Source organism: Caretta caretta, chromosome 1 (genome assembly GCF_965140235.1).
Source record: "Caretta caretta isolate rCarCar2 chromosome 1, rCarCar1.hap1, whole genome shotgun sequence".
Classification (NCBI taxonomy): domain Eukaryota; kingdom Metazoa; phylum Chordata; order Testudines; family Cheloniidae; genus Caretta; species Caretta caretta.
This window is the reverse complement of record NC_134206.1, coordinates 293,288,266-293,312,973: the sequence shown is the minus strand read 5'-3', so window position 1 is coordinate 293,312,973 and position 24,708 is coordinate 293,288,266. Positions and strand designations below refer to the sequence as shown.

General features: G+C 42.9%; 1 protein-coding gene across 7 annotated transcripts in view; it reads left to right on the top strand.

The window, feature by feature from the left end:
- Positions 1 to 519: 519 nt before the first annotated feature.
- Positions 520 to 24,708, top strand: part of USP15 (ubiquitin specific peptidase 15) — a 138,573-nt gene continuing 114,384 nt past the window's right edge. For 3 of the 7 annotated variants that reach the window (XR_007354603.2, XR_007354604.2, XM_048835947.2), the window contains exon 1: positions 521 to 694. Coding sequence is in view for 4 of the 7 variants with exons in the window: in XM_048835947.2 (XP_048691904.1) it covers positions 606 to 694 (89 nt within the window). In the remaining 3 variants the exon portion in view is untranslated. Of the gene's footprint in view, positions 695 to 24,708 lie in introns of all 7 variants that reach the window. The other 4 variants (XR_007354602.2, XM_048835944.2, XM_048835942.1 and 1 more) reach the window with 2 other exon arrangements.

The following is a 24,708-nucleotide window of genomic DNA, read 5'->3' as shown; positions in this document are numbered from 1 at the left end:
GTGGCCAACAGAAATGGGTCCAATAAAAGATATTGCCTCACCCACCTGGGTTGTGACAATGCCTGGTGGCTTTATCCCCGGGGTAGCCGTGTATGCTTTAGGGCGGCAGCCAGCTCTCCCCTCCCTGCCCTTTAGAGCTGTTCTCCCTTTGGGCTTGCCGAGGGCTGGGTAGGGGCTTGGTTTTGCAGCCACAGCGCGCTGCCCGCCTGCCTTCTCCAGCCCAGGGACTCGCTGGGTGCCTCGCCCGGCCCCCCTGCGCCCCAGGGACGGGCCCCCACACAGGGGCGGGGCGCTGGGCGGCAGCAGATCCCGAGCCCCGAGGGGCAGGAGCCAGCGCCAGGCCGAGGCGGTGCGGGAGTCCCCGAGGTGGGGCCAGCGGCAAGCTCCCCCAAAGGCATACGCGGAGCGGAGAGTCCTCCCGCCCGCTAGGGGGCAGCAGCGGCGCCCGCGCCGCCAGCTGGCGGGCGGTTTCCCCTCTTTCTCCGCTTTCGGGTTGTGATGGCGAGGGGAGGGCGTCTCCCCGGTTGGCGTCACTCCCAGCATGCAGCGCGGCCCGCTCCTGCCCCTGCTGCCGCCACCGCCGCCGCTGCCGCCGGGGGAAGAAGATGGCGGAGGGAGGCGCGGCGGATCTGGAGACCCAGCGCTCGGACGTAGCGGCGCTGCTCAAAACCGCCCTGCGCAAGGGCGACACCTGGTGAGGGAGGGGCCGGGCCGGGGCGGGGGTGGCGCTGGCGCTGGGCCCTAGGGTGAGCGGAGCAGGCGGCTGCCCACCCCCGGGGCTGTGAGAGGCAGGGAGGGGCCGCTCTGGGAGACAGGCTCCCTGGTGGTAACCGGGGCGGCCTGGCCCGGCCCCGCAGTCGGCCTCCGCTGGGGGCGCCCACTGCCCGCGGGCCCGGGAGGGCAGCGCAGCGGGAAGACGGGGGCTGGGCAGTGGCAGCGTTAGTCGGCGGCGCTGACTCTTCCTGTGTCCCCGAACTCTGGTTCGGGCATGGCCCTACGGGGCCACCCTGGGCAGCTCGCTCCTGCGGCTCTGGTGACGGGCCCGGGTGGGCGGGCGAGTCCCGTGTGCCCAGGACAATGAGGGGCCTGGTATTGCAGGGCACTTGGCCGGCCCCGGGAAGAGGACGATGAGCAGATCCCGATCCCTCCCCTGTTTTATTGTTCATATAGAAACCAGGGAAACGGCCCCACCTTCTCCTTCAGGCAGTGACAGGCTTCATATTTGCCAGGTGCAGCACCCAGAAAAATCTCCCTACAATTATGCTTGGCCTCGGGTCAAGCTTCTTGTTCTCACTCCATAGTGAACCCTCTGAAGATGCCAGCAGACAGGGCTGTTTAGTTGTAGCCTGAATCTGTTTTTTGTTGTTGAAAAAGGTGTTTTGTGAGGTGTTGCATCTTTAGGTTGCAGCTTGTTAATTGTCAGTAGATCATACAAACTGCCCTAGGTATCTTCATGCTTATAAAGAACAAGGTAGGTCTAGTGACTCCCTTTATTTACTTGGTGTTCAGTTACTGAGAATCCTCAAATTTCTGGTTCCCTGAAAACTGTCTCACAAGTAAGACAATTTTAAAAATTCTTGATACTTCCAGAGGTCTAATACCCCCCCACACACACACACACACACACTCTCCCACTTTAGCCATGAAGTGTCAAAATTTGGATTTATGTAAAAGTAAATTTGATCTCTTAAAGTAGACCACCTACATCATTTTGACTTAATATGTCACCACTCAGTGTTGTTCTAATTCTATAAAATATGGTATTTAATGGTGGTGCTACTGCAGCATGTGTCAGAGCCATACATATATTCTGATGCATTATTCAAATGGAGTGCGGAGTGGATATTCATTTCTTGACATAAGAACAAGTTGGTCTTAAACTCTGCAAAAGTAGAAGCATCTAGAAAAACGGACCAAGTGTATTTAACAAAGTAGTAATACTGAAAATGAGAAATGGTGGTTATAAAAAAAATTTCTCGTTTGAGAGAGATTACTGGTCACAGTGGTACTTGTGTTAAGTGCAAAGAATTACTCTCAAACTAGTAGTGTTGAAAATGGAAGAAACTCGTTTAACTGTGACGGTAATATGGCTGCAGAAACAGGAGGATAAGACAGTAAGTTTAAGGAAAGTCATCTTTTGGACATGTTTAAAAAATTCAATGTATTTAGATAGATATTAGGATGACAGTGTGGTCAAAATTGTTGCATTTTCCTCAGCATATAATATCAGGGACTAAATCTGAAATTTATTATGATTGTAAAACAAACTTCTAAAAAAGCCTGATTATTGTGAGAGGCTGAATAAGTACAAAATGAGTACGAACTCTAATTGACATAAAATGTTCAAATAGTAATATTGTGGTAAATTGGCAAACTTAGTGGGTAGAACTTTTTAAGCTAATTTGAGCTAAATTTTTAAGGTTTCACACAGGGCTTTGGAGCGGAGCCCGGAGCTGGAGCGCGGAGCAGTGGAGCTGCAGGCTTTTGCCTGGAGCTGTAGCGGAGCCGGAGCACAGTTCTAAAGCCCTGGTTTCACAAAACGGGGTATGCCTTTATAGTACTTCATGCTAAGTACTTATTCAGAAAAGATTGGGTAGTGGCTTCTTGAGCATTATTGTTATAAACAAAAAAAAAATAGGTCTGAAGAGAGCATCATATCATAATTCAGGACTTCAGCAGTCATTCACACAAAATTAAGTGAAGCTGAAAAAAAATCATACCATGTTCTGTTTTGACTTATTCTGCTTGGGCTTGTTGACTGATATATCCTAGCTAGCATACCTATATATTATGCTGATAATACTATCCACGATATATGTGTCTGGCATTTAAACATACATATTATTAAGAGGTAGTATAGCAGTTATGTAGCTCAGATTGGCTTGTACCTTTGTTATAATGCTGTCCTTATAATTTATGCTGAAGTAAACCTTGGCTGGAGTAGCTAGGAAAACTAAGTATAGGACGTGATTATTTCTTCATGGTAACAGGAATTACCCATAGGAACCTAGGAGGTGCTTAGTACCTGGAATGCATTTGCTCAGAACAAAGATAAGGGTGCATCATGACCTGGAATACATGGTTTCAGAAGAAAAGATAAAGGGTACAGCACGGTACCAGAAACAAACAAGGTAAACTCTAATTAATTAAATCCTGTTTCAGGTGACTTATATAGTACCTTTAACAGGTGAATAAGTAGGGTTTAAAAAGATGGCTTTAGGGATGTGACTGGGGGAGCACACCTTCTGCATAAGGTGAATGTAACATGGCTGTACAGGAGTGCTCTTTGGAGACTGGTATCTCATAGAACCTTTTTCCTGTACCGTATTAATAAACTTGATTCACATTGGTCACCTGGTGATTTTTAAAATAGCATACTGATACTTTTCCCCAAATAGATATACTGTACAAATGAAATTGATATCAATACTAAGATACAAAAACTTATTGACAGTTTTGTTGCTACTCCCAATATACTGAAATTTACAAGATTGGTTAATTTCAATTTTGCCATTTAGACTCTTGTGGGCAGCAGAATTCTGTTGCTGCTTGAGGAAAGTGCTAGAGTAATCATGATGAGGAGAGAATTTCAAATGTGGATGATGGACGAGAGGTAGATTAGTGAGACCATCCCGCCCACACACTAGGACTCTGGTGTTAGAGTTGTGAATACCTCAGCTGGGAGCATCTGAAGGGAAAAGGCAGGCTTACATGTTCTCTCTTCCAGCACATAGAGAATGGTGGTTGAACATGCATATTTATAAAACACCTACTAGCCAGAGGCTTATGTGAAATAGGGAGTTCCCAAACAAGGTCCAAAGATAACATCCTGGTAAGAATCCTAGCTTTCTCCTTCCTCCTACTTGGATATGGAATGTAGTTGTTCCCCATGTAGATACTTATAGTTTGTGATCAAGTGACCCCTTAGCCGTCTCTTTGTTAAGCTAAATAAATGGAGCTCTTTCATTGTATCACTATAAAGAATGTTTTCTTAGCCTTTAATCGTTCTCATGGCTCTTCTGTGAACGTTTTCCAATTTATCAACATCCTTCTTGAATTGTGGGCACCAAAACTGGACACAGTACTCCAGCAGTGGTCCCACCAGTGCCAAATACAGAGATAAAATAACCTCCCTACTCCTTCTCAAGTTTGCCATTTATGTATCCTAGGATTGCTTTAGCTCTTTTGGCCACAACATCACACTGGGAGCTCAAAAAAAACAGGAGCGCTTGTGGCACCTTAGAGACTAACAAATTTGTTAGAGCATAAGCTTTCGTGGGCTAGAGCCCACTTCATTGGATGCATAGAATGGAACATGGAATATATAAGAAGAGCTATATATACACATACATACAGAGAAGGTGGAAGTTGCCATACAAACTGTGAGAGGCTAATTAGTTAAGATGAGCTATTATCAACAGGAGAAAAAAACTCATGTTCAGCTGATTATCTGCCACAAACCTAAAGTCTTTTTCAGCGTGACACTGCTTCCCAGGATAGAGGCCCCCTCCTGTAAGTATGGCCTACGTTCTTTGTTCCCAAATACATACATTTACAATGAGCCATATTAAAATGCATATTGTTTTTGTGCTTAGTTCACCAAGTGATGTAGATCAGTGACCTGTCCTCTTCATTATTTAACACTCCCCCAGTTTTTGTGTCATCTTCAAACTTTCACTGAACATTAAACTGGAATGAATAGGGATTGCTTAATTGAATTAAAACTTCTTCCATAATTTCTGAGACTTTCAAACCCCTGGAAAGGGAATAACCTGACCTTTGTGGAAGTTTCTTCCTAACTCTGCCAGTTAATGATTGGCTTATGCCCCAAAGCATCAGATTTTAAATCCCCATTTGAAAAAATATATAACTATTGTAATAGTAGATATTCTCATAGTCCATACAAGTGTCTAATCCTTTTATTTAAATTCTGATCTCTTGGTCTCAGTAATATTGTGGCAGTGAGTTTCAGATTTTTTTTAAAAAGTATTTCTTTTTATTAGTTTTAAAAGTGCTGCCATTTAATGAAATTCTTATTATGAGTGACTGTTAATATTCATTTTTAATACCTTTCTTATTACCTTATCTTTCCTATCTCTTTTCCCATCCTCCTGATGTCACTATTGAAGTCACAACCATGCACCTTTTCTTTCAGCTCTGTAACCTTGATACATCCTTGATTTATTCCTACCCCAGATCCAAGCCATGTACAAATCTTGCCAATTTTTACTCAGTAGCATTTATAATAGCTGACCATTTCTTTCTGTCCATACCACTGGAACTTCTTGTCTCATCATCTTGTATCATGGTTACTACAATCTCCTGTTCCTTGGTCTCCTTGGCATCACCTCCATTGTTTACAACCATGGCTGTGAAATTCATCTTTCTTGCCTGTTGTGGTGCCAATCCTTACCCCTTAAGTCCCTCCCTTGGTTTCCTGTTTCCCACCATATCAAGCTCAGCTTTCTTGTCCTTGCCTGCAAGGCTCTTCACAACTCATCTTCTCCTTACTTACCAACTCTGATTCTTATCATGTTGTCCTCTTCTCTTCCAGTGACATAGCCTCAGCCACAGATATGTCCAGTGCTCGTGGAAATGTCTTCACATTCTCTTACGCTGTTCCTTTATGCACAGAGTGCTTTCCCTGGGCTAGATTGTAAGGCCAGTATTCTTTCCTTCACATTTCTCCCCCATGTATGCTACTAATACTGGCTGTCTGGGATGCCAGGGGGAGTCACTGATGCTTTATTTTAAAAAGTGATTTTCTCTATTTTCCCCCCATAGCTTTTCCACCACACCCTCTTCATATGTTCTTTCTCATCTTAGATTCTGGGCTGTTTATGGGCTGGGGTTGTACCTTGTATTTTGGAAAGAAGTGACTAAGAAAAGGACTTGGGTTTCATGGCTGGTAACCCAGCCGAATTTGAGGTCCCAGTGTGGTGGCTAAGAAAATAAATGCAATTCCCTTATAAGTAGTAGAATATCAAATTGGTAATAACACCTTTTTATGGCTATGTATACAGCATTAGTGAGACCATTACTAGGATATTATGTCCCAATCTGGTGTTCATATTTCAAAAAAGATGTTGACAATTCATAAAGAATCCAGAAAAGAGCTACAAGAATTATTTGAGGCCTGGATTACAGTAGGATTACTGAAACTGAGGCCTGGTCTACAGACCTAAAATTTAGGTCAACCTAGCAACGTTGCTCAGGGATGTGAAAAATTCCCTGTTTAGACACTAGTATAGAATCTAGACCCTGTTAGATTGATAGAAGAATTAATCTGTCAATTTAACTACTGCCTTTCGAGGGAAGGATTTTACTACAATGATGGGGGAACCCTTTCTTTTGCTGTAGCAAATGTCTATTCTAAAGCCATGCCAATGTAGCACTTGTAGAATAGACATATTCTTAATCTATTTATCTTCACATACAGAATGTTAAGAGGTGACTTGATGATGGTCTATAAATACTTATGTGGGGAGGAGAAATCTGATAAAAAAGGGCTCTTTTTTAGATGAAGGTTTAAAACCCAGTGGCTGGAAATTGAAGTGAAGCTAGACAAATTCAGATTACAACTGAGGTGGAGATTTTTTTAACAGAGTCATTAAACCTTGTAGCAGCTTAAAAATTATGAAACTTATATTTAGGAAGCACCTGGCAATTTTTGTTCTACTGTAGTCAGAATAGTAAATCATTTAGAGTTGTGGGCAAAAAACCCCTCACTCTTCTCAGTGTAAGAATAACTTAATTCACCCTCAAAATGACTTAAAAGAATTGACTCAAACATTAAAAAGAAGAGGAAAACACTCACTTTTGGACTGAGAGTAAGCATGGAAAATATCAGCCATGAAGGATTTACTTTAGAAATGTATAAGCTGTTAAATGCTGGGGATATAATAAAAACCCCTAAATAAACCTTCATGACCAAGCATATGCTATAGTAATACTTTGCAGTTCCATAGTGCAAGTTGCAATTGCTGAGTGGTTAAGATGTTCAACTACAGTGAAGGTTGTGGGTCTGAGTATTGCTTGATTTCACACTGAAAGGCCACATCCAGTTCACCCACGTGCAAAATGGTACCTTTTTCTTCGAGTGATGGTCCCTATTGTATTCCATTGAGGGTTGCGCACATGCTCCATGAGCCCAGAGCTGGAGCTTTTTGAAGTAGTAGCGTCCATTGGTGCATGTGCCTTTGTATCACATTGTGCTTTCGCCTGAGATGATAAAGGGCGGGGTGGACTGATCATGTCTTCAATTCCTTCTTACCACTGCATGGCTTGAGCTTCTGCTTTTCTCTTGTCCTTGGTGATGGACTTTCCAGAAAAACTTTGTTTTTATTCTTGTACGTAGTTAAGATTTTACTGATTTTTTTTTTTGTAGTTTAGTGTTCGTAGTAATTTGTATACGATTAAGGACTTTGGGGTGCTGCTTCGGCGATTTCCTGCCAAACCAACCCCCTGTCCACCAAGCACCCATTTCTGGAGTACCGGCTTATGCCGAAGACGCCAGGATTCAAGGTCTGCACTTCCTGCCCTCACTCGTTTTCACTCAGTGAGGAGCACCAATGCTGTCTGTACTGCTTTGGAGAAGCCCCTGTTGCGTTCAGGTGCAGTATCTGCCACTCCATCACTGCCTGCACCTGGGAAGGCAAGGCCCTATGCCTTAAGAAGTTCATCATGGAGGTCACTCTGGGCCGGCAGTTGGATCCTGGTCAGGGAACCTCCCCCGCTCCCTCCCTGTATATCATCTTGGAGCGTACCTCCTACCTTGGAGTCCCAATCTGGTTCCGCTGGTACCAGCTCTATGGACCCCACGCTGGGGCCTAGCTATGAAACACGGAAGCATGCACATAAGCATGGCAGTAAGTCTTCCTCCAGATCCCAGAAAGACGCTACACCATCCACAAATTCTGGCCACAGGGGAGCGCCACATTTCAAGGCCCACAAGAGCGACAAGAAAACACATCGTTCACTGGATCTGCTGGTCCCAGTTCCTGAAGCACGCACCCCTCCTGCATCAGGTCTGCTGATGCAGCATGATTCATTGGTCTTGAGGCAGGTCCCCTTGCTGGCCCTGGTTCTGTCTGTGGTTTAGCTGCCATTGACGCTGGGGAGACTCGGATGTGCTCCTGGGCTTCATGATCTGTTTGTCCTAGAATGGATGAGGTCTCCGCATGGTCCATTCCATTTGCCTGCTAAAAAGGCCCCCTCTCCTATGTTGGATCTCCTGCATTCTGGTCATGCTGCTACAACACAACCTGGTTCATTGACACCCCCATTCTTTCAGGACTCTGGTTCCTCTGAGTCTGAGGATTCAGGTACTACACATGGTCTGCTGCTTCTCTTCCAAAAGGATTGGAAGGTTCTGACACCACCATGGCAGTATCCCCCTTTGCCTCAGCCCAGGAGCCACTGGTAACTGGTTCCATGGGCACTGCTACAGCAACAGCAGGATCAACCAAATTGACCTTATTGGAGCTCGTGGCCCCAGTATTCACCTTCAGAACCATCTTGCTCAACCCATGAGGAATCCCCTGTATCACCACCCTGTCGTTCAGTGAGTCCAACCCTGGCTCCTAATGTGCCAATCAGCCCAGCTCTGACCATACTGATGGATCCAGAGGAGTTTCCTCTCATCATCGCCAGATGTGTTGTCGATGCCTTCCTCTCCCCCAGACAACTATCATCAATTTCAGGAGCTGCTAATGCTCTTCAGATCCCATTGGAGGAGGTGCAGGAGAGTCAGCACCAACTGCTAGATATCTTGCGTGCATTGGTATTGGCTAGAATGGCTGTACAATTCTGGCAACATTCCTCCAGGCTTCCCTGGAGAAGTACAGAACACAACTGAGGACCTCCCTTTTGATGAACTGCACCTCTTTAATCAGGAGATAGATGATTCACTGAGACTCTAGAGCCGCCTTGTGATCCATAGTCATATATACGCCAAAATGAAAAATTTGCTGTCTGCACAACACTGTGGAACTCTCCAGTTCCACCACCAATGTGCCTAAGAATCTCCACAAGAGCACCCGGAGGTTCACAGATCTCATTCGCCTGGTCTGCTGATGCAGGCCTCCATGCAGCACACCCAGTTTTCACATAAGTAATATTTGAGTGCATCTAGAGAGCCATCAACTACTTTGCACCCAATACTCTTGCCAACCATCCCCTTTTGGGGCCATCTCAAAATCTTTCTACCAGCATGGAGTGCAATAACAGACAAGTGAGTCCTGGATGTTGTTCGACACAGCTGTATGATCTAGTTTGACACTACCTCCTCCACATCCCTTGCCCGTATCCTGTTTCAGGGCTCACTCTCATGACAGTACTCTTACCCTAGAGGTGAACTCCCTGCAGCAGAGAGGAGCAGTAAAAGCAATCCCTACAGCCTTTCAGGGCATGTGGTTCTATTCCAAATATATCTAGCTGCCCAAGAAGAAAGTGGATGGAGACAGTTCCATCTGCAAGCTGAAGTTCCTCATGGTGATGAGCCATCATTAGTTTGCTAGAAAAAGACATGGTTTACAGCTCTCAATATGCAAGACGCCTACTTCCATGTCAACATTCACTCAATCCGCAGATTGTTCACTGGTCTTTGACACATCCAATACAGGGTCCTCCTGTTCATACTGACTGCTGTTCCACGAGTCTTCACAAAAGTTTTTTTTCTCTGTGGTAGCGGCTCACCTCCAATAGCAAGGAGTCCCTTGTCTTCCCTTACCTAGATGACTGGCTGCTGGTGGCATGATCCAGAAAGGAAGCTTGGGAATCAACATCCCAACTCCTACTACTTTTCTCCCTAGGGGTGAGTGTGAATGTCTAGCTATTGATTTTGCACCCTACACAGTTCCTGGAGTTCACTGGAGCACGCATCAACTTGACCTTTGCACATGCTTATGTGCTAAAAGACAGGTTCCAGAGCCTACTGCATCTGATCGCTTCAGTGACATCCAGCTCCTCAGTCTCAGCCAGAACTTGCCTTTCCTTCCTTGGCCACATGGCAGTGTGCATGTATGTCATGGTCTTCGCTTGCCTGTGCTTCTGCTGTCTACAACTGTGGCTGCAAAGAGCCTATTTCCCCCATGCACCAACACCTGGACACTGTTCTCACTATCCCCCCCGGAAGTCGTCATCTCTCTCTGATGGTGGAAAGACCCACTCCAAGTCTGCTCCAGAATGCCCTTCCTCCCATCCTCACTGAGAGAAACCATCATAACAGCTGGGGAGCGCACATGGGAGATCGCATGACACAAGGAACTTGGGTCGCTCAAGAAGCCAGGATGCACATCAACTTCCTGGAATTCTGGGCAGTATGCAAGTCATGCCACGCATTTTTACTGTCCATCCATTCTCGTCATCTTGGACAACACCACTACGATTTACTACATAAATAAGCAAGGAGGCACAAGATCCCCAGCACTGTGCTTGGAAGCAGTGCACTTCTGGAATTGGTGCATTGCACACTGTATCCTCTTGTCAGTGTCCTACCTACCAGGCACCCAAAACGTGATTGCCAAAGCACTCAGCAGGAACTTTGCAACCAACCAGAAATGGCGAACTGTATGATACGGCAATTGTGGGCATTTTTGGTCAATGAGGAACTCCAGTCAGGGAGCGCTTTGCATCACACACTGACCCCAAGTGCATTCAGTACCGCTCAAGGGGAGAATTCGGTGCCCATTCACAGGGCAAGGCCCTGGTTGTCGACTGGTCAGACGGTATCAGCTATGCCTTCCCTCCCCTACCATTCGTGCCACACGTCCTTCGCAAACTTCGGTGGGAGAGGGTGATGGCCATCCTGATCTCGCCATTCTGGCCTGACAATTCTGATTTCCTCTGGTTCTCTGCATGTTGAATCATCCTCCACTCCCTTGCCAACGTTTCCAGAACTGCTCACGCAACACAATGGCAGACTCAGACACCCTGATCCACAGATGTTTCACGCTTGGTTCTTGGACGGACACCTCCATTAGCATGAGAATATTCGTCAGCAGTACGAGATGTCCTCTCCAGTAGCTGGAAGGACTTCACAAAACGATTCTACCAAGCTAACGGACCCAGAAGTGAAATGTGCCTAAACGGAAAGGTCTTGCCCCTGAAGCTGTGTCCATCCTGATGCTTTTAGACTATTTCCTCTATCTGAAAGCCTCAGGACTTGTTCTCAGCTTCATCAGAGTGCATGCGGTGGCTATGAGCACTTTCCACCATCTGGTAGAGGGACATTTGGTTTTTACCCACCCTTTGACTGCCCAATTCTGGAAGGGCCTTGTATGTAAATACCCGCCCATTCAGCCTATCACTCTGCAGTGAGACCTCAACCTAGTCCTTTAATGAATCCCTGGTCGCCTCCTTCCTTTTTCTTCTTTCCATGAAGGTCACTTTGCTGGTTGCTATCCTCCCTTCAGAAAGGGTTGGCCATCTGGGAGCCATGATGGTAAACCTCCCTTTCACTCTTTGATAGATACAAGTGCAGAGAAACTTTGCCTTATCAAAAGTGGTTTCCCGCTTTCATCTCAGGCAACCATACATTTGCTAGCCTTCTTCCCCAAACCACACGCCTCACATAAGGAATGACTGCTTCACTCCCTTAATGTCCTTAGGTCCTTGGCCTTTTATTTTCAAAGGATGAAGCCCTTCTGGACGTCTCAGATTATTTATTGCCATAGTCGAGGGAATTAAAGGGCAGGCCCTCTCCACCAAGAATGCCTTGAAGTGGGTCTCAAGGTGCATCACGCTCTGCTATCAATTATCAGGACAGTCTCCTCCAGGTGGGATATGGGTCCATTTTACAAAAGCAAAAGCATCAACTACCACCGTGCTCCACAATGTGCCCCTTGCAGACAAATGTAAGACAAGCAGGTAGAGTTTGGTGCACACCTTTTCTTCTCATTATGCTCTAGTGCATGATTCTGCAATGGATGATGATAGAGAATGAGCAGGAGGACCCAGAGGCATATTGAGTAGATCGGCGTCTTTATTGCAGTACTTGTTCCCCTCGACCCAGTTGTTGAGTAAGCACTGAGTTAATCACATCACGCTCTTATTTGTTAATATGTAAATGCCCACATTTTTTACAACACCCCCAAAACCCTTATTTGATAATATGAACGCCCATATAATGAATAGTAATAGCTATATACTGAATATAATTATACCCGCTCCTGTTTACAGCTGGGAAAGGAAGGGACGGGGGAGATAACACTTCTTTACACAAAGGGTATTCTTTAGACACCCACATTTCTTATGCAGCTGCAACGCTTATCAATTCTTAACAAGCAGAAGGGAAGGGAGAGGGATAGCACTTTATCTATTAAGTGAGGAGACAGTGCCTGCCTGTGCCTTCCTCCCTAATACCATGCTAGCGGTTACCCAGGTCTTTACTTAACACTTACATATCCCAACAGATGCCTCATTCGGCACAGCGATCTTCTGTTCCGCAGTTCCGCCATCTTTCTCGCACCCTCCTCCTAGCTAGGTACTGCTTGATGATCACCCTCAGTGGAATGCAATAGGGAACATCACTCGAAGAACAAGAAGGGGAGGTTACTTACTTGAAACTGGAGGCTCTTTGAGATGTGTGGTCCCTATCTGTATTGCAACTGCACCCTCCCCCTCTGCTGCAGATCTGGTAGATCTGTGGTGGAGAAGGAACTGAAGTCGTGGTTGGGCCACCTGCACTGTATCGACTTGGGCGAAACCACGAGGTGATACAAGTGCTCATGGATGGACCAACAGACACTAGTACTTTGAAAAGCTCCAGCTCCGGGCACATACGCGTAACCTCAGTGGAATACAATAGGGATCATGTGTCTCGCAGAACCTCCAGTTACAGGTAAGTAACCTCCCATGATGCGTTGGGTTAGGACAGTCAAAGATGGTCAGTTGTAATGCTGGCCACACCATTCCCTTGCATACCATTGATAAGGTTAAGGTTCTGTCATGGGTATTTTTAGTAAAAGGGACAGGTCGCAAGCAATAAACAAAAATTCACAGAAGCCTGCAACCTGTCCCTGACTCTTACTAAAAATACCCTAGGGCAAACAGAGGGCTGCCGGGGCCTGCAGCTGCTCTAGCCCTGCTGCTGGGCCTGCAGCAGGGGGTGACCTGGACCCGGGGGCCTCTGCTCCAGTCCCAGAAAAAGTCTCAGAGGTTCCAGCAAGTCCTGGAATCTGTGATGCCAGTGACAGAATTGTATCCTTAACCATTGGCTATGAAATTGATGTGCCTTAACTGTGTCAGCCTGATGAGCCCTTAGCCCTGCGGGGCTTTGAGATCTATGAATGATAAGCACTTTAGAATTGAAAGTAGGTTGTGTTGCTGTAAAAGTACTTAGCTTCACAATTGCTACTATTATCTATATATGCATAAGATTATGATGTGCTCTGGATGGCCCAGTTCTAGTTCCCATTTACATCCAGAAAAAAAAACTCACTTTGGATTCCGTGACCTCTGTGACTTCTGCAGGGGCCAGTGTGGCTGACCCCAGGGCTGCCAAAGCAGCTGGCTCTGGGGTCAGCTGCTCAGGTGGCCCCCTGGGACAACCACACCAGCTGCTGCTGGAGTGGCTCCAGGGACAGCCACACCAGCTGCTGCTCTGGCGGCTCCAGGTAGCAGTTCCTGGCCGGCCAGAACAGCAGTGCTTCACAGAGCAGCAGGCCCCCTGGTTCCTCCCCTCCCCCAACAGCCGCCCCCTCCTCCCCCCAAGATTTAATCATAGGTATAAGTCATGGACCGATCACAGGCTGTGAATTTTTGTTTATTACTCGTGACCTGTCCATGACTTTTACTAAAAATACCCATGACTATATTGTAGCCTTAATTATAAAATATGCAATATTCAGTTCTTTAAGGTTTAGTATACATATTTGACTGACAGTTCATTACACAGTTCTCTAACATGTCTGCAGCTCATTAATTCTGCAGAGAGTTAGGTACATGCCTTTTAAGAACTTGAAACAAGTGAAGAGATTAGTTAACCATAGTTTCTCCTAATTATACAGTAATTTAAGTTAACCATTGACATGGGCATGGAACATAAATAATATTTGTTTACATTTAAATTTGTTTTCATATTTATTATGGAATATTAACTTGAAATCCTGCAAGAACAAAGACTGGATGTTGTCACTTTAAACATGAGTCCAGTTTTACTTCCAGCAGTACAATTGTAATAGTTTGTTTTTGTTATCCCAGTGTTGCTTCATCTGTACTTGCTCAGAATAAAGGGGAGGGGGACAGGTGACTAGCTCTCTGCACAATTTACACAGTTTTGCTGTTGAACATGAAATGTCTCAAGTTCAAAAGGTGATTCTCCCTGTGGCTCAGTGTGGTGAAATCAGTGAATTTGCATAAACTAACTTCTGTTACATATTCAGGCTAAGCATTTTGATTCTGAAATCCAGTGAATGACCTATCAGGCAGCATAAATCTAATTTTTAAAAAATTGATTAACTAGTGGTATACAACTGAAGAAAAATAATCTTTAGATATTGCACAACAGCAGAATAGAATGGCGAGACATCTGGTCATATTGTTTAAGTGTATTGGTATCCATTACATATTAAGACAGACTGTGCAGTAAGACTTTTGTAACCATCATTGGTACCGTACCAGCAATATGTCATTGATTCATAATGTACAGTAAACTCGTTTTCTTTATATGAAAAAAACTGAATGCACTTCAAAATGTAGAGGAAAATAAATGAAACAAAACCCTTCGTTAGATTTCAGTTATTTTATTTTGTGTACTAGGTAATGTTCTTGAATGGTGTATATTTGTAAAATTGTTACACATTAAAGCTTCTTGAATTTATCTTTTTACTTGCTGAATTTATTTTCTGTTGTCTAAGTAATGGTCGCATACATACAAAATTTGTGATAAACTCTCATTCTGTATTCCTGTAAATTCAAATGAAAGAAACTGGAATATTAACGTTTATTCCAATTTTGCTGTTCCTAATTCTCCCTAGTTGAGGATGTATACATATGCAATTTGCATGGGTAATATTGTTAGCTTACCCAAATATGGGATATGTTTGTATATAATATAAAGTCATAAACTGATCATTCTTTGCCAAGGTTATGAAAATTTATTGAGACGTCTAATAACTCATTTGACTTTCCTACATAAGTGCTGCAATGTTTTAGTCATCAGTATACACAGGGTTATAAAAAAATAGTTCTAAAAATCTATGCTTTTTATACTATGTAGATTCGTATGAAGATGCTTAAATTCAAGTAATTTGATAAGGCAAAAGGACACTGGCAGCCAGCCTGGCTACATATTTGTAAAGGTATAATTCATCAATATATTGGAATTGGAAAAGGTTCAAAAAGAGCAACAAAAATGATTAGGGTTATGGAACAGCTTCTGTATGAGGAGAGATTAATGAGATTGGGATTTTTCAGCTTGGAAAAGAGACGTCTAAGGAGGGGATATGATAGAGGTCTATAAAGTCATGACTGGTGTGGATAAAGTATATAAAGTTCCTGTTTATTCCTCATAACACAAGAACTAGGGGTCACCAAATGAAATTAATAGGCAGCAGGTTTAAAACAAACAAAAGGAAGTATTTCTTCACACAACGCACAGTCAACCTATGGAAGTCTTTTCCCGAGGATGTTGTGAAGGCCAAGACTATAACAAGGTTCAAAAAAGAACTAGATAAATGCATGGAGGACAGGCTATTGGTCAGGATGGGCAGGAATGGTGTCCCTCTAGCCTCTGTTTGCCGGAAGCTGGGAATGAGCGAGAGGGAGTGGATCACTTGATCATCTGTTCTGGTCATTCCGTCTGGGGCACCTGGCATTGGCCACTGTTGGAAGATTGGATACTGGGCTAGATGGAGCTTTGGTCTGACTCAGTGGCTTTCTTTATGTTCTAATACACTCAAGTTCATGTTTATGCTAATACACTATATTTGTTTTAATGTCATCTTTTTAACTTCAGTTTGGTTTACAACAATTATGAAGAAATCTTGGCTGTTTCAAGCCATATTTGGAGAGAGCATAGGTAAAATGCTTTAACTTTGCAGAATAAATTATTTTGCAGAGTATTTGTAATTTAAACAATTCTTTGCCTAAAGGGGTGGGGTAGTCAGTTATTTTTTGTCAAGGTCCAAATTTCTTGGTCAAGATATAGTCAAGGTCCAGACTCCAGAGAAGAAAATAAAAAATTAATAATGAGAAACAAATGAAAAGATTTCAAGGTCTGTTCAGAAGCATCTGATGGTCCAGATTTCACCCATGGTCTACCTATTTACTACTTCTGCTAAAGACAATGTACAGTGTGGACTAAATTAAAAATAATTTTAAAAACAGGATACCAAATAATACCAATGGAGGAAAGAGAGAGTTGAAAACTGTAGCCTTTCACTTGTAGTTTGTTGTTGCCCATTCCTTTTCTGTAATTCCATGATATTATAACTTGTCTTTTGTATAGCGCTTTTCATGTTAAGGTCATATTATAATGATTTTCCTATTAGAAGTGCTAGACATGAAGCATAACCTAGATTGCTTTTTAATAAAATACCATATTTGTCCACACTCCATGGAAAAGTCTTTACTAAGGAATATTTTACAAGCCATGTGTATGATTACCAGAAACCTACTGCCAGAAATAAGTATGAAAGATGAGAATGGCAGATGTTATCAGTGAAGTCCACGGGCAGCGGTGAAAAGCTTTGCCCTTTTTGTTGACAGTATTTGAAAAAAAGGGTGCTACTGGGATTTATGCGAAAATGCTTGAGGACTCCATGTTATGTTCCAGCCTCTGGAATGGCAGCAGTAGAATTGACCAGAGTTTTGTTAATTACTTTTCTGTAATATTTTATGTCCTATCACTTCATTATGCCTTATGGATGATGTGACATCCGTGCTACAAATCTTGCCAACACTTACATGTTTAACTTTGCATGCGAGCAGTCCTACTGAACATAATGAGACCATTCACAAGTGTATGTGTTTGCAGGATTGGGAGTCTACAATTATTTTTCTAAAATTCTGATTTTCCTACTCTTTTCTTTCACTCCTCAAAGTCAGATTGTTTCATATATATATTTAAAGTGCTTTTGTTGCTTAATTCCATAACGGAGTATGATAGGGGTTATAGTACAGATAATGTAATTCTGTCTTTAACATAGTAAATCTTTCCTGATTAGGGATGGAAAATCATGGCATTTGGTTGTACTCTTTCCAATATTCTTAACCTTACTGAAAAAAGTAGTATTTCATTTCTCATTTAGGAACAGGTATTTATAGAGATACAAAATTGCTTCTGTCATATGGTAATGCTGCTTAATAATCAAAGTTGCTACTTTCACCATTATTGAAATTATTTCAGGTAGTTTTGCTATGAACTCTAGGAGCTGATCGGTGTGGATTGAACTTTCTAATTAACATCTGAGAATGATATTAATTTAAGAATTTATACATGCAACATCCCCAACTGGTTTTGTACAGATAGTAGTTTTTTTAAGCATTCGCAATTTATTTTCAAAATAGTTTGTTTTCAGTACACTAATTACTTAGTGTTTCAACATCGGTACCACATGCATGTCAAAATAGTAATCAAACAGCAGTCATCTCAATTTTAATGGATTTTCCTTTTCCCTGTTACCTCTTTTGGGTACATATACACAGCAAAGAACTGTGTGGACTTCCAGGCGAGCAGTGGAACAGCCCATTAGCCTAAGCCCGACGAACCCGTGTCAACTGGCATGGGCCAGTTATGTAGATAGGGCTTTTGTGAAAAGAGTAATTGTCTGGAAGATAAGATCTCTCATTCGAGCAATAGCGAAATCAAGAAGAATAAACATTCATTTTGGTAGGCCATGCTTGGAAAATAATAGTGGAGTACATGACTTCTGAGTATAGCATGTCTCTTCTGAAGTATGTATGGGTAACTATTTAGAATTTCTTGTTCATGGAAATTGAAACAAATTTTGCTTGAAAAAAGTGTTGAATAGGGACCTCTTTCTCAAATTACACAGCACTTTTATATTGAACACTTATTATTTACAACACTACAATTTCTCAATCTGGATCCTAAATTTGCTGTTCACCAGGAAAATCATTTAACAAAGGTTGCTTTACATGAAAATTATTGTGCCTCATCACATTACAGCCATGACATTAACTTGTAAATACTAAGCTTCAGAGCTAAAGTGCACACAAATCTTCTGATTACTTATAGTGCTCCTCTGTCAGAATTATTCTCCTGTCATATTCATCTTTAGCAGAAAAGGGCTTGCAAAGATGCATGCTGCCAATTTGTGATACAGATTTGGCAGAACATTCACCAATTTCAGTGATGTTTTGTAGTTGTCAACTGAATTTTTATTGTGTCGTAGAAAACATGAATTGTAGACTGTATTGCAATCAGTATAACTAACTGGAAAAAATAACTGAATCATCAGTATTTGTGCACACTAGAAAATGTTCTGGATTAATATTTCCCTATTTTTGAATGTTGAAATCATGTATTACAAGTCTGGTAAGTTGCATGTGAAACAAAGAAATTCTCTGCTCTGAACTGAGTTTCCCAGATGTACAGTGATTGATATGGTCAAGTAGTCCCTGAGATGCTTTTAAACCTTCGGATGCAATTTCATTAGACTAAGGTATTATATATCTGCAAAAAAGTCTCTCAAATGATCAGTGTGTGGATTTTATAATTGAGCTGTTGTATTCACTTTGAGTTGCAAACAATCCAAAAACTTAAAGCATTTTTAGAAAATTGCTACTTTCTGATTTGTATGGTGGAACAGAGCACTGTGCTTCATTGGTTTAGTCCACCCAGTTTTATCCATGGTGGTAGTAGTAGTATTTATGTTGTGGTTATGCTCAAAATGTACTGAGGCATACAGAAGGTTAGTCAGCTCCTGGACTAGAAAGCATCAATCTTAACAGAGCAGGCAGAGGGACACAACATCCAAGAAAAGTGGTGTGACAAAGTTTCTCCTCTGCCTTGGTGGGTCCTGTGCTTATTGGTGGATTTTTCTCACCTCAGAGGTTCACGGCAGCCCTCAGTTTGGCCACATTCGTGGCTCAGATGTGCCGTTCACTCAGTTAGCCTCATCACTAGCCAGCATGGGGAAAGGAAGAAGAACAATCCCTGCAGTTTCTGCTGATTGATCTAGTGGATCAGGGAACAGGCCAGAGACCTTCCCCTCTAGTGGAACCCACAGTCCAGTTCAACTCCTCCGGTATCAAGTAGGGAGTTGGAGGGATGGGGGGAACCCGGGCCCGCCTACTACTCCAGGTTCCAGCCCAGGGCCCTGTGGATTGCAACTGTCTACAAAAAGAAAAGGAGTACTTGTGGCACCTTAGAGACTAACCAATTTATTTGAGCATGAGCTTTCATGAGCTACAGCTCACTTCATCGGATGTAGCTCACGAAAGCTCATGCTCAAATAAATTGGTTAGTCTCTAAGGTGCCACAAGTACTCCTTTTCTTTTTGCGAATACAGACTAACACGGCTGTTACTCTGAAAGCTGTCTAGTGGCTCCTGTAACAGCTGCATGACAGCTACAACTCCTTGGGCTACTTCCCCATGGCCTCCGACACCTTCTTTATTCTCACCACAGGACCTGATGTCTGATGTCTGATAATGCTTGTGCTTCTCACTCTCAGCTTCTTGCACCTCTTGCTCCCAGCTGCTCACATGCACACCACAAACTGAAATGAGCTCCTTTTTAAACCCAGGTGCCCTGATTACCCTGCCTTAATTGATTCATGCAGCTTCTTGATTGGCTGCAGGTGTTCTAATCAGCCTGTCTGCCTTAATTGTTTCCAGAAAGTTCCTGATTGTTCTGGAACCTTCCTTGTTACCTTTCGCAGGGAAAAGGGACCTACTTAGCCTGGGGCCAATATATCTGCCTTCTATCACTCTCCTGTAGTCATCTGGCCTGACCCTGTCACAGTGGAGAGAGAGAATACATTAGTTACAGATTTCATTTTTTTCAGGTTAAACTTTTATTTCTCCATGCAACCTGATCATCTTCAATTCCAGTATCCTTATGCCCTACTGTTGTAACATTTAACTTTACTTCATTATAAACCTTTGGTTCTGAAAAACTCAGCTATTTCGTATTTTCAAGGAAAAAAACTCAATTGTGTGCTTTTTAGTTTTCATTTTTTCTTTACCACACTGAAGTATTTATATGAATATAACATTTCAAAAAATTTTATATGAAATAACATTTTAGGAGTATTCAAATTATAATTTACAATTTTAAATTAAAGGGAAGGCTGAACAGATTCTTCTAATGTAGAAGTTCAAACCGGAAGGGCAATGCATGGAGATAAGAGAATTGTGGCTAGTGGGTAAAATTAACTGTCATTGGATGTTGAAGAAAAGAGTTGGTAGATTTGTGAATTGTTGGGAAGCTCTTCTTTACTGGAAATTCCAAAATTTGGGAAGGTAGGATATCCGATAACATTCTTCTATATAAAAGTGGTAGCTAATCTTTTCAGTATTTATAATTTTGAATTGGCTGTTTCTCAGTCAAACTGATGCAAAAGTGAAAGCTGCTGAGAATACTGCAAGTGAGCAGTTAGTGTTCAGTGATTACCAAGCGTTGGTATAAGCATCACTCAAGGTGCTTAAAGATGAAATGGTTGGAAATAAAAGATTGAATAAACTGACCCAATGAAACCAGATAATATTTCTAGAATAAAATATTGAGATTTTTAAAATAGCAAGATTGAGATGGCTCTAGCCCTCCAAGCTTGGGTCAGGCCAGCTATGTAAAATCTCTCAGGGTAGGTCTACACTGCAATTTAAAAACCCATGGCTGGCCCATGCCAGCTGACTGGGGCTTCTGGGGCTTGGGCTGCAGGGCTGTTTAATTACATCAGCCTGAGCTCTGGGACCCTTCCGCCTCACAGGGTCCTAGAGCCCAGGCTCAAGCCTCAGTCCGGAAGTCTACACTGCAATTAAACAGCCCCACAGCCAAATCCCTGGAAGCCAGTCAGCTGACATGGGCCAGCTGCAAGTGACTAATTGCAGCGTGGACATGCTCTCAGTGGCTAATCACTCTCTGGTGGTGGTGGTTGATGAAGCTGAGCTAATCAGAGAAGACTAGGTATGAAATGTCACTTGCTAGGCGAACTCATGAGCCCCCAAACATAAGCAGCTAACGGGAGTTTTGGAAAGAGCTTGGCGTGGGAGAGTGAGAGGCTTTCCTTGCACATTTAGTGGTACGTGTGATATCAAGATGGCCAGCAGTGGAACTGTGGTGGTGACCTGCAGTACATGTGCCATGTTCTCTTTCTGGCCTGAAGCCAGAAGGGATTTCCTGTGCATAAAGTGCAAGTTAGTGGCTATGCTGGAAGAAATGATTCTCAGATTGGAGGGGCAAGTTGAGATGTTACTAACAATCAGAGAATCTGAAGAGTTCCTAGACATCCAGTTTCTGGAAACATCAGTAACCCTGGTTCAAGGAAGAATGGAGCTGGCCACAAAGAAATGAGTGAGAGAGGATGTCAGCAAGGAGACCTCACAGTTGATAACCATCAGAAGCAAGAGGACCCAGCAGCATTCTGTATGGGTGGAGACAGATCAGACTATGGCCACCAGAGAAAAGAAAAGCAGGAGGAATTCCACACAGCTAGAAGTTTCAAATTGATACTAGTTCCTCAGCATGGATTATGGAAAATACCTCTCAAGATCGAGCAGGTCCAAGGGAATGGAGCGAGATAGAGGACACAAGTGGACGATAGCTTGGCCCAACCAGTAAGAAAATTAGGCATGCCTGCAACGAGTTCTCCAACCATCCAAGGAAGACAGACTGTCTTTGTAGGAGATTCAATGCTCAGAAGAATCAAAAGAACATTCTGCAAGGGACATGGGGATATCAGGACAGTGTGTGACCTCCCAGAGCCAAGACATGAAACTTTGGATAGGCATCTGAAATTGACAGGCAAGGATACATTGGTGATGGTTTATATCCTATGAATCAGTGTCATTTGTGCTGATATCTCACAGATAGATGACTTCATGGAACTTGGAAGCCTGTTTTTGAAGAAGAATGTCCAAGTCATCTTCTCTGAGATCCTTCTTGTCCCACAAGGAAAGAAAGACCAAAGATTATGGAAGTGACTTGCTGGCTAAATAAGTGGAAGTTTGGTCAGTCTTCTGTGGGAGGAGATGACCTCCACCTCAGAGGAAGAGAAGACAAATCTCTCCAGAAACAGGTTGGCTAGAGTAGTCAGAAGGGGGTTAAACTAGTACAAAGAGGGAAGTTATGAGCACTCGGCACAAAATTGAGATGCTTAGAACAAAATTATCAAGGAACTGAAGGATGTGAAAAGATTTTTCTCTACACCAATGCTAGAAGCCTGAGAAACAGGAGAAATTGGAATTGCTCATTTATGAGCATAAATTCAATCTAGTTGGTATTACTGAAACTTTGTATGTTGGTTCACACAACTGGAATGTTAAAATAAATGGTTATAACCTATTTAGGAAGGATCAATTGGGCAGAGTGGGAGGCAGTGTGACGGGGTGGACTACATTGGGGCCTGAACATAGAGGAGCCCTGAGGTAAGATTGAAGCTTTGGTGAAGGCTGGGGCCAAGGAACTGAAAGCAGTTTCATTAAAGGGGCATGACGGTGCGTGGCTACTATTCTTAGGGTCCTTGGGCTGGGACATGGAGTAGTGGGCGGGCTGAGGTCTCCCCCATAAGCAACCGGGGAAGTGGCCTACAATTGGACAGCGATTAAACCCCTAGAAGATTATCTGAACTGTTAAAGAGGCCCATCTGGAGAGCTGGGGCCAGAACAGACCAAAGTGGGTGAAGAGTCCCCAGGGCAATAGCCCTGGGGGGCATGCCCCCCTACCAGCGTCAGGAGCGCTTAGACTTTGTTGGACTATTATCCCAGAAGGTCTGTTTGAGTTGTTCCATACACTGTGTCTGACTTCATCGGAGGGCTCAGTCACTAGAAACAAACAGAGAAACTGTCAGAAGGGGTCACCACAGACTGAAAGAGGTGCAGACACACACCTGAACAAGAGGTGCTTGCAAGTACCGCATTACAGGCACTCTTTGTCATTACCTATTTCCGAGTCACTAACAACTCAGAAGAAAATGATCTTGAATGCTTATGGCTCAATGTCCTAACAGATAAGCACATGATGGGGTACTACTTGGTGTCTGCTACAAACCGCTAAATCATACCAGGAAACAGGATGGCCTCTACCTTACGTGCCTGTCTGCAACGTATAGAAGGAAAAAGCTGCATGATCATGGGGGACTTGAATTTGAGTGACATGTACTGGAGGTCTCATGCTCCCTGTACTAAAACATACATAGAATTTCTAAATATTATAGGTGATAATTTCCTAATTCAAAAAGTGTTACAGCCAACACAGGGTAATTCTATGTTGGACTATGTCCTAACAGATAAAGAGGAACTGATCACAGACCTAAAAATTAACGTTATCTTAGGAAAAAATGATGGACTTGATCATGTTTATAATTGCAAGCAGACTAAAGTCCAGATCAGTAAAACAATATATATGCTTGGTGCTTTAAGAGGGCCAATTTCACAAAGCTGAAAACAATTATGAGCCAAATCAGCTGGGAAGAATTTAATTGGAAAAATGTGACTGATAATTGGGAATTGTTTAAGAACACTTTACTAGATACTCAAAAAGCCACAGTAGAGGAAGAAGGCTGTTCTGGTATAAATAAAAATGACCTGGGTCAGAGGAGAAATGAGAGCAGATGTAAAATATCATTTCTTTTTTTATTAAGAAGTAACAAATGTAAGAAAGGGTACATTGATAAGAATGAATACATATCTGAAGTTAAGAATTGTAGAAATTGATAAGGGAAGCCAGGGGACACAAGGAGAAATCTATTGCCTGCAGACTTAAGGCTGATGAGGAGGTTTTAAAATATATTAGGAACAAAAATAATCCTGATAATGGTATTGATCCGTTACTAGATGGAGATAATAGAATTATCAGTAATAATGCTGAAAAGGAAGAAGTGTTCAATATATATTTCTGTTCTGTATTTGGGGAAAAAACAGATAATGCAATATCATTATATGTTAACACTTTCCATTCCATTAGTATAACTGGAGGGTGATAAACAGAAACTACTGAAGTTAGACATTTTTAAATCAGCAGATCCAGATAACTTGCATCCAGTAATTTTAAAAGGGCTGATTGATAGAAACTATTTGCTAAAATCCCCTTCCAGGACTGATCTACTGGAAAGGTAACTTACTAGTATAGTTCAAAAGGTGCTCAAGATCTGAAGGTACAGATTCTAATGACCTGTGTGGGGGAAGTAATGGTTTCATCTGATAGAATTTGTTTTCCAGATTTTTTTAATGTTTATTTTACACAATTAAAACAAATTTTATAGTTTAAAATCCCTATAATCTGTAAACAGTGGTACTAAACACAACAAAATACAGGTATTCAACATTTGGGTCATTTATTGCACATTTTGATTGCTAGTGTCACACACCGGCAGATTTGAAGGTTAAGAGCTATGTTAATACAAAATGAGTAATTTAAACAAACCTTGAAGGGGGAAGCATAGCTCAGTGGTTTGACCATTGGCCTGCTAAACCCAGAGTTGTGAGTTCAATCCTGGAGGGGGCCATTTAGCGATCTGGAGCAAAAATAAGGGATGGTACTTGGCCCTGCTGTGAAGGTAGGGACTGGACTCGATGACCT